This window comes from Aethalodelphis obliquidens, unplaced genomic scaffold (assembly GCF_003676395.1).
Source record: "Aethalodelphis obliquidens isolate GAN/ISIS:26980383/991018 unplaced genomic scaffold, ASM367639v1 scaffold8, whole genome shotgun sequence".
NCBI lineage: Eukaryota > Metazoa > Chordata > Mammalia > Artiodactyla > Delphinidae > Aethalodelphis > Aethalodelphis obliquidens.
Window position 1 is genome coordinate 56,329,329 of NW_020837952.1, and position 10,333 is coordinate 56,339,661.

Genomic DNA, 10,333 nt, shown 5'->3' on the forward strand with positions numbered 1-10,333 from the left:
GAGGGAGAACCCAGGCCGATGACAGGGTGAGTAAAAGAGAGAAAAATAGGAAAGCTAAGAGCTGACGGCCTGTGCAATTACTTGATAAGAAGTACATAGTTGTCAAACAGCATGCAAATTTTTGCAAACCCAAGTGTGGCCCTTGGGAGAACCTTCAGAAATCCCCTCCTTTGGGTCTGGCAGGCCAGCCGTGGGCGGCCAGGTGGTTTGAAGGCTCACAGCGCCCCCTACTGGTGGGAGCCGAGCACCCTCTCCTGGTTTTTCTCTCAGCGAAGTCCTTGCTCCTGCAATTGGCGCCTTTCCTGAGCCGGCCACCTGTGCCCATCCAGGAGCTCGGGACTCTGGGGCAGAGATCCAACCTCAGGGACCAGCAGTCACTGGAGAGCCTTGTCAAAAGAGTGAGGAGTCTGTCCCGCTCGGCTGGGCTCAGGAATCTGCATTTTAAACGAGCACCCCGATCGTTTTCCCACACAGGGGTCCTCAGAGCAGCAGATTAGGTGACAGGGCTCTGCCATCGGGGGCTGCCAGTTTGGGGGAGGGGGTTCCAGGTGATGTCCTGAAACCCCTCCTGGTCCCCCTGGGGAAATCCCTGGGACAAGGCCCACACCCTCGTGCACGGTAAGAGGAGGAAGAAAGGCACAGACTTTGGCTGAGCACCTGGCGTGTGCTGGGTAGACACGGGGCTCAATGCTCTCACCCGGAACCCACAGCCACCCTGCCTGATGACGTTGTTTCAAGACGAGACCCCAGAGGTGCAGAGAGGCGAGGCCCTGTGCCCACGGTCATGAGTGAGGAAAGGGCGGTGGGCTCTCCTGCCTCCCAGGGCCTGCCAGAGCGTTATGGTCATCTCTGGAAGGTTAGGGTTGACACCAGCTACCTACGTCTTTAAAGGCTGTTTGGAAGGGCCAGAGGCCTGAGTACATGACTGACTCCCCGCCCCCCACCCCACCCCCGGTACAGAGGAAGAGGAGAGTGCCTCTGGGTCACCACCTTCCGAGGGCCCCTGAGCCCACGCTTCTGTTCCCAGAGTTCTCTGAGGTGACTGCAGCCACAGTTGCCTTGCCAGAACTCTCCCAGGTTCCCCTGAGTGGTGCGTGGATGGGCCACCCTAGCTGGCAGTGTGGTCTGGCTCCTAGCGCTGTGCTCGCTGGCTCCTGGATTTGGGAACTTCAGACTTGCCTGTGTCATCCCTGGGGTGGAGGTCTCAGATCTCTCTCCTGGAAGGCTGGGCCCCTGCCTGGGATGGAAGGCTGGGGAGGTGCTGCTGGGGTTCAGAGCTCCATAAGGGACCTGTGGGCCTTCAGTTCCAGGGTAAGCCTACTCAGCAGCTGTCTTGCCAAGATGGAGTACCAAAACTCAGTGTCGCTCCTGAGGTCAGACCCCAGCTGATGTTCTCAGGCCATGCTCTGATTCCATGAACCTGAGCACTGTTACCAGCCAAGGTCTCGGTCACATGGCACAGAAGAGGGGAGCTGAATGGGCATCCTTCGAGGAGCTGATCCCACTGGGCTCCAGAGAAGAGGCAGGCGTCCTTAGTCTCGTTGGCAGATGTCAAAATCCCCTGCCCTGCTGGTCTCTCGGGCCTGGCTGGGGCTTCCATCACCATCTAGGTGAGTGAGGGCACGTACGTCACCCGGTCACCACCCACTGATGCCACTGCAGTTGCTCTTGTTATTAGATTGGTGTGAACCCTTACGTAGCTTGCTGCTGCCTGATCGTGCATTGTTTTCGACACATGTCTATCTGTGCGGTGTCTGCTCTGTGCCAGGCACTGTCCTAAATTCCTGGTGTAGCAGTGGACAAAGTGAGCTTGCCCCTGCTCTTATGTACTGGGAGGGGGACAGGGACGGCAAGGACCTTCTCCTGAAGAGTGATCAGGGAAGGCCTCTCTGACAAAGGGGCATTTGAGCAGAGACTTGAATGATGGGAAGCAGAGAACCATGTGGACATCCAGGGGAAGAATCTTCCAGAAAAGGGGAGTGTGAGGTCCTGAAGCCTATAGGGAGGTAGAGCTCACTGTCCTTGTGAGCCCTCCACACCACTGTCCCCTCTCCTGCCTGCCGAGCCGGACCAGCCAGGTCCTGACCATCGGACCGGGTCCCGATGCTCCAGGCCTTCCCTGAGGCCGCCTCTCCTCCACTTCCCGCCCCCATGTCCAGTCTCACTTCTTCCTTTGAAATTTGACTTTCTCTCATGAGCCTCCTTTGGGCCGCCCGTGCCACATACACTTTGTAAAAAGTAGAAATGTGGGGCTGTTGATAGATTCTCCTCCACTCATCTGAGCAGGTGTGATTGGCCACAGCGTGTGCTGCAGGCGGCAGCGGGCTCCGGTCTGTGCGCCGCGGGAGGGGTGGGCTCGAGGGCTTGGTCCTCAGCCCGGCCTCCCGTCAGAGGCGTGGAGGTGAATTCTGAGCGAGAGGCCCGTGTCCAGGCTCGCATCCAGCCTCAGAGAGTGGGTGGGAGTGTGGGGAGCTGGCCGCAAACCTGCTCTGCCCCGGCTGCCCCCAGCCCACGCGGCCACTCCTCCCTGGCCTCGGGAGCCCAGAGGACTTTTCTCACCTGCCTCCAAAATTCTGCTGTCTCTGGGGAGAAACTCGGCATCTGCCCAGTAGGCCAAGCAAGTACAGCAAGCCGCTGAGGACAGGAAGTGGGGACGGACGTGTCCTGCGGCAGCCAGGGGACTGCGGCACGGGAAGGGCAGCGGAGGCAGCCTCAGCGCCCCAGGAGGCTGGAGGCTGACCCAGCTCCGGGCCCTTGGAGCCACAGGGAGGCAGGCATCACCGTCTGGCTCCCTTCCCACCTCATCAACGCTCTAGCTGCTCTCAGAACGGCCTCCAGGGAGGCTCAGCTGGACCCGCAGCAAGTCCCGAGGCCTGGGCCCCACCGGCCGGGCAGGGAAGGGCCCTACTCAGGCCTGTTCAGCGTCTCTCTTGCTAATGGCCCGGGAGAGGAGGCCAACACCACCTCCGTGAAATTCACAGCTGAGGTGATACCGGAAGGTGGTGTGAGTGCCGGGAGATGACCCTGGCCCTGGCGGTGTGGAGAGGAACCGGCAGGAAAGAGGTCAGCGGCCGCCCAGGAGACAGCGGCCAGCGCCCCAGGAGGACTCCCCGCAGCAGACACGAGGCGCTGGTCTGAGGGCAGGAACACAGCCAGCCTCTGCTTGGGGTGTAAAGGCAGTGGACACGGATGGAAGGGGCCTGGGAAGAGGAGAGCTGTGCCTCCACCTCTTTCTTCTTGGTGAAGGGTGTGCCCCGCGCCCCTAAGCCTGGGGTCCGCGCCACCATGCCTGGCTCCCTCCAGGTCAGCCTAGTGGCCCCTCCTGAGGCACCGCTTTGCCCCTTCCACGTCGGCGGCCTGAGTGGTGGGAAGAGCTGAGGTGGGGCTCGGCAGAGCAGGCAGTGGCGCAGGCGCTGCCCAGCTCTGGGGGCTACTGGCCCCCCTGTCCCCCACTGTCAGGTCGGGCCGAGGATGCCCCCTTGCGGCAGGGCCACGCTGAGGGTCACCGACAGTGACTGCGGTCGCGCTTGTGAGCTGTGACGCAGCATAGGGTATTAGTAACTGATGAATCGCCCCGCTGAGGTCAGAAGATGGCAGATCCCTGATGCCCCAACCAGTGGTGGTCTTGCTGAGGCTGTCAGGACAGGGAGAATCTTTCCTTTTGCTCTTCTGAGGACCTACTGACCTGGCTTCAGCAGCTTGGGAGGCAGACAGTGACCCAACCACCCAAATTTGCGGTGTGGGCAGTGCATAGTAGAGGGGCTGGAGGCCAGCCCAGGGAGCACTTTACCTACATCCTCCCTCGCCTGTGTCCCTTGTCTCTGCAGGTAAAACAAGTTCCAGTCCTGCCAAGGCCAGCAATTGTGTGATTTTGTGAGCTGCGGGCCAGCTGTTGGCAGGACCTGTGGATGCCCCCATCCTGTCCTGTGGAGACACAGGTCAAACCCTGCACCGATTTGCACATCGGACGCCTAGTGGCCTCCTGCCCCAGCAGCCTCCATCCTGGCCTCAGGGACCCTGTATCCCAGATGTGAGGGTCTGCAGCATCTCAAGACAATCACACGCCTCCACAAGACTGTCGTGGCCGGGCAGGGGGGATCACCCTTTGTTTACATGAAGTGGAAGCTTGACTAGTGTCTGCTCTCCTTTATGCCCAGCCCCCTCCCTCCACTGGGCCAACCTTGCCCTGCAGGCCCCCAGATGGGGTGAGTCCATGTCTTTCTACCTTAATGTGATGGGGTCTCCGGGGCAGCCCCAGCCCCCTGGCTTCTCCTTCCCTGGGCTTCCTGGTGCTGCTGGTCCCCCAAGAGGTTTGGTGGAACAGAAGGGACGAGGACAGGGCTCTGAGCCCGGGATCCAGTCTCGCCTGAGCTTCTGAACTCAAGGTGGAAGATGCAGCGAGGACGGCTGGGGCTGGCTGCTGTGGCCGTCCTGGCGTGGCCTTCCTGGCGTGGCCGTCCTGGCCTGTCCCTCAGGCTCCTGCAGTAGACTCTGAATGCAGTAAGGGCAGAATTTGACCCTGCCCTTTTGAGAGCCCTTGTGCTGAGGTCTCCTTTCCCTCCCCCAGCAGCATCCTGGCAGGCTCTGCCCTGGGTGGTCCGGGCCTCCTTGGCTATCGCCTGCTGCAAGCCCATCTGGCAGTTTTGCTCAGGCCTTTACCTGAGGCGACTCCCTCCCGTTTTTTGCCTTGAGTTGCAGCCCAAAGTAGGGAGAGAGAGAGCCTGGCTGATGTTTTGGTGGTGCTGGAGGCTGGGCCCTGTCACCAGGAGTGTTTGCCCTCCTCCCACCCCAGAGATGGCCCTCAGTCCCTTCACCAGCCAGGACTTATGTGCCTTCTCTAGTTTTATGTCAGCCAAAGACCAGGCTTGGCCTCCTGCCAAAGTCAGACTGGATTGAGGAGCCTGAGCCTCCCTGGCTTCTTAGGGACCTGGCCTAACTGCCATGACGCCAGGCCAGGAAGACCAGCTGAAAATCGCACACCACCCCCTCTTCACGCATGTGACTGAGAGGACCTGTGGAGAGAGTTCTTGAATGGACGGCCGGGAAACTGCCGAACCGCAGGCTCTGTGGCTGGCTTTGCTTCCGGCCGGCGGCTGGAGGCCTGGAGAGCCGGGGTGGCTGGCCTTGCTTCCGGCGGGGGGCTGGAGGCCTGGAGAGCGGGGGGCTGGCCTTGCTTCCGGCCGGGTGCTGGAGGCCTGGAGAGCCGGGGTGGCTGGCCTTGCTTCCGGCCGGGTGCTGGAGGCCTGGAGAGCTGGGGTGGCTGGCCTTGCTTCCGGCCGGGGGCTGTAGACCTGGAGAGCTGGGGGCTGCAGTGCCTGAGAAAGCACCACACTCAGCCTCCTGCTTCTGAGCCAAACTCTCGTCCTCACACCTTTCCTTCTGCAAAACCCTGGGGCACCAGCAGCACCTTGGGGCGGGGCCCCGGTGCCTGCTAGCGCCTGACGGGAGAGGGAGCAAGGGGACCAGCGAGCATCCTGAGAGGAGCCTGGCCTCCCCGCTGGGTGGTGGGAGGGGCAGGGGAAGGAAGGGTGAACCTGGTTCTTGGGGGGTGAGGGACCCTGACCCACCTCCATGAGCGTCTGTGAGGATTAAACCCTTGCTGGGAAGTGCTTCCTTATGCACTAAGGCCTGGCGATGTGGCCCTGCTTGTTCTGGAGGGGAAGGGAGAGGGAGGTGGAACACGAGGGGCAGGGGTTACACCTCAGCTCAAAGTGTTTGGGTGGAGAGAGCACTCTTGGTGAGCAGAGTGGACACCTCTGGGGCAAGTGGGGAGGCCAAAGGAGGGGACCAGCTCCTAAGCGATTGTGCCTCGCCTGCGAGAGAAGCAGGCCCACGTAATCCCTTTCCCATCTCCTGACCCAAAGCAAGCCCGGTTCCTCCCCTGCCTTCACATGCAGGAGGCTCTGGACTGGAAGTTCCAAGTCGCTGCAGCCTTGAGCCTGGCTGGCCGTCCTGCCCCGGCTTCTCCCTGCACCAGCGTGGGGTCATTCTCACTCTTCAGAGAAACCAAGCAGGATGGGAGACCATGTGTTGAAAAGGAAGCAACGCAGTGTCACGGGAAGAGTGCTGGCCTGTGAGGTGGGGCACCTCTCCCCTTCCTTACAGAGGTTTCAGCGAGGTGGTCTCTGACCCCCTCCAGCTCTAAGATGCTCGGGAAGAGACGAGAGTCCAAAGGTGGCTGAGGATCCTGAAGACCTCAAATGCAGCCTGTCTGCCTGAACTCCAGCCCCTCCGTCCTGCCTCTCGGCTTCTCACTTTTTAGTGCGTCTGCCCTCTGTTCCAGCACTTTGCACATGCTTTGTGAAACAGTCTCTCTGTCATCAAATCTCAAGGGGACATCTGGCCTTCCCAGTTGGATGGCAAGTTCAAGGATGGATCATGCCCTTGGCCCCTCTGCAGCAGCTTCCACAAGGCTGGTAACATCAGAGGGGCTCCAGGAGGAACAGGGGTGGAACAGTACTCTGGGTGCGGGGCCTGGCTTCGCTGGTCCCATCTCACCCCACCACCAAGCTGCCCACTTTCTGAGTACGGCCTCTGTAGGTTGAGTGCCAACAAATGGCACAGCTCCTTGAGAGGCCGACCTCAGATGAGCAGAGGCACTTGAGGGCTGAGACCCCAGGGCTGCTGCCACCCTAGACCTCGCCCCGTAGGAGCAGGAAGCCCAGGACCCCTGCACGGAGCTGGGAGGCTTTCCCATGACATTGGCAAAACTTCCCAGTCTCATTGTCAGCTGTCCTTGGGGTATGGTTAGCCCTAGCCCTGATCCTTCAGGGGTGCTTCTGAGACCGCCTCTGCCAACAGCAGTATCCCGTGCCTGTTTGGACCCTAATAGAAAAGCTGGACCACAAAGACAGCCTTGAGATATGGAGGAAACGGGCCCGGGGGGAGGGGAGGGGTTACGGGGGAGACTTTTTTTTTTTTGCTATGATGCTTTCCTCTTTTTAATTTATTGAACACCTACTATATGCTAGTCACCGTGCTAGATGCCTCCCTCAGTCACCTGCAGGTTTCAAACTAAGAAAAGCTCGGGAAGAGGCCCTTTACAAAGTTAACAGAAAGTTCTCCTGCGTATTTGGAGATGGAGCCTCACGAAGTTGTGTGATGAGCAGCTTGGGTCTTACCACCCCCGTTTTTCAGATGAGGAGGTGCGTTGTTCTCCCCAAATCCTACAGCACATAAAGTGCAGATCTAGCCTGCCCCCCCAACTCAGGGTTTCCTGCCTTCAACGCCAGTGACACTTCAGATACAAAAGTCTCTGTGGGAGGAGAGGCTGTCCTACACGTGGTAGAATGTTTAGCAGCGCCTCCGGCCTCTTCCTACCAACTACCAGTAGCACCCCTTCAGATGAGACCGCCAAAAATGTCTCCAGACATCTCCAAGTGTCCCTGGGGGGTAGAATCGCCCCAGTTGAGAAAGAGCTCTTTGCATTGAGCCCTGAAGGGCCACGGGCTCCTGCCTGAGCTGCTTTCTGTGCTTACATCCTGCAAAACAGTTCTCTTTGACTGATCTCTTTGGCCCAGAGAGGCTGGCTGACTTGCCAAAGATTTTGCTTTCTGTGACCGACACAATAGCATCTTCCGTCCTTGTTCTGGTTACCTTGCTTAGCTCTTGCCCGCCTTGGACTCTGTGGAACAGGTATGTTTATATGCACACATCTGTCTTACTCCACCCAGAGCCCTGCCACGTTTCCTCCCAATCTGTTCCCCTTCCTTCAGTCCCAGTTAAAGTCCTACACAGAGAGTACCCTTGGACATTCCCGTGTGTGCCCAGCAGTGTCCTCACCTCAAAAGGCAGCCAGGGCCGACGGTAGAGAGACTTCCACGCTCCTCAACGCAGGCCAGGTGGGGATTGCTACTTGGGGTACCACAACCACGTTCCGTTCTGACAAAGCCCCCTTAGCAGCTATTGAGCCCTGCCATGCACCACACATATAGTTTATCACCTGGCTGTGCACCACCGTCATTCCTCCCTGCCTGGAGGACCCAGCGGCTGTCCCTGTGATTGTCTGCACTGCTGTTCCAGTGGCAGGAGGTCTGGTACAGAACAGGCATCCCGGGCTCAGCGAGCTGAGCCAAACCAAGCTTGAGAGGACGCGCACCTTAGGAAAGGTTGAGAGGTGGCAGGCGCAGATGTGAGAGTGTTCTCAGGGCGAGTCATCGTTGGATCAGCCAGAAGGCTTTGAAAAGTTAGGCAGGCCTGAACTTCTCACCCCTCCTCGGCGAAGCTTCTGCCTTCCCAGCTCCGAACCGAGGAAGGCCCTGCTTCTGACAGCTTCTGCTGCTTCCTGGCACGACAGATACCCATTCTGTGCCTGGAGACCAGGACACTGTCTTTCCGCCTCACTATCGTATCCACAGTATCTGCTTAATAATGACTCATTAAATGATTGAACACTTGACAACCATGTGATACAGGGAATAAGTCAGGCTAATCAATGTGGACGGTGTCAGAGGCTCTGCCATTGATCATAACCCTTTCACTTTTGTTCCTGACTCCTGAAATTGTACATGGAAGCCAAACAGGATTTAATTTCTTAAGGACTTTGAAGTCCTTCCTCATCAAATCCTTTCCTCCAGGAAGGCTTCTCCTTTCAGTGCGTGTCCTCAGCAGACAGTCTTCATCTCCCAGCCACCCGGGTCTCCAGGCCTCTCTGGCTGCTCACGGATGACCCTGTCCGCATGCTTCTTTCAAAGGCTAGCACGAAAGCAGGGGAGGAGGAGATGGGCCTTGAGGTAAGGAAATCTGTCCAAAGTCACTCAGCAAGTCATGAGAAGGGCTAGAACCTGGTTATCCGGACCCTCTAGGAGGGCACTGTCACTGCATCATGTGGCCTCTCCAAGTGACAGCCAGCTGGAGACAAGTTTTCATCAGAAAAGTGGCTAGAAGGTAGGCACTGTCTGCAGCCACTATAAAGCAGCTCTAGGAACAGATGTCCATGTCATAGGGATAAGCTAGGACCTGCCACAGAAGGCAGCAAGTGTGTGGGGAGCCTGGAGGACGAAGGGAGGAAAGGGCAAGACAGGCAGTATGCCTGCAGAGGCTACGGTCCTCTGGGCACGAGCAAGGGAAAAGCACATCCCATCCTGTGCTGAGCCAAGAACCGTGCCTGGTGACCCTTATTTCCTGAGTGCAGCATGGACACCCTGGCTGGTCTCCTCCTGGAAGGCCTTGGAAGTTGGGCGATTGAACAAGGAGAGGCACTTCACTGCAGTACTTGGAAGGCTTTATACATTTGTTCACTCAGCAGATACTGTGCACTAGGCCTGGGGATGAACGGTGAGGCAGGCCATCGCGGATTTAGGGCAGCGGCGGTGGGAGCGGGGGTGGGGGGGGTCAACCTGCTTGCTGTGATCTTAGCTGAGGCTTGCAGCAGCAAGAGGACAGTGCAGAACGGGCAGGCTCGGGCTGGATTCCCCACTCCGCCACATATTAGCTAAATGACCCTGTAAGCTGCTCCACATCCATCCAGGTAAAATGGGGATAATCCTGGTACCACCCTCAAGAGGCCCTGGGGAGTAAAGCCCTCAGCACAGCGGCTGACGTAGAGGAGGAGCTCTGTAAAGGCTGCTGCCTCCGTTGTGTTACATGGGGGGTTATCACTTCCCTCTCGGGACATTCTCTTCTGGATTCTCTACCCTGCTCCCTCCCGGTAAAATGGCCACTTTCATGTCCAGTACTTGGCACACCGGCCTAAATGCTCATCCACCTGGAAGAAGTTAGGAGGCCCAGGTTTTGAAAGAAAGATGGAGAAAATTCCCAGAGATGCCACTTGTGAGCCCTCGGCTCAGCAGGGCCTGAGTTACGCCGGTGACCGCTGACCCCCGCGGCCCCCCCTCAGCTCTGTAGGTCTGTTATCAGGGGGCCTGGAAGAGGGCCACCGCCTTATCCGGTTGTGCAAAAGCCCCAAACTTTTCTTGACTGATAGTTTTGGGTAAAAATAAACAATTTTTGTGTGTTTGGAGACTCCTTCATATATAAAATACGAATTAAACCCAAACCAAACAAATAGCACATCAGAAAAGCCTGCCGACCCGCGCCAAGCCACCGGGCTAACGAGCCAGTCCTGAACCCCCGTGCGGCTCCAGACCCTCCTCAGCTTTCTTCCAGCCCTTTCCGCGCACTCGCCGGCGGCGACGACAGCCGGCGTCTCCCCGGATGGACCGGGAGGAGCCCCAGGACCGGCGCGGGCCGGGGCGCAGAACCCGAGGCTGCGGGTCCCCGCGGAGCGCGGAGCTGAGAGCACGCGGGGCGATGCTGACACCTGGCGGCCGCTCGCAGCGCCTTGCTTTCCTCCTCAGGGTAGAGAAAGAAGGCAGGGCCCGCGCTCGGCAAA

At 58.7% G+C, this 10,333-nt stretch overlaps 1 protein-coding gene across 2 annotated transcripts in view; it reads left to right on the forward strand.

The window, feature by feature from the left end:
- SACK1F (scaffolding CK1 anchoring protein F) overlaps positions 1 to 9,955 on the forward strand; it is a 34,307-nt gene extending 24,352 nt beyond the window's left edge. For both annotated transcript variants that reach the window (XR_003433020.1, XM_027107718.1), the window contains one exon: positions 3,828 to 9,955. Coding sequence is in view for 1 of the 2 variants with exons in the window: in XM_027107718.1 (XP_026963519.1) it covers positions 3,828 to 3,877 (50 nt within the window). In the remaining variant the exon portion in view is untranslated. The remainder of the gene's footprint in view (positions 1 to 3,827) is intronic.
- The last annotated feature ends 378 nt before the right edge of the window (positions 9,956 to 10,333 follow it).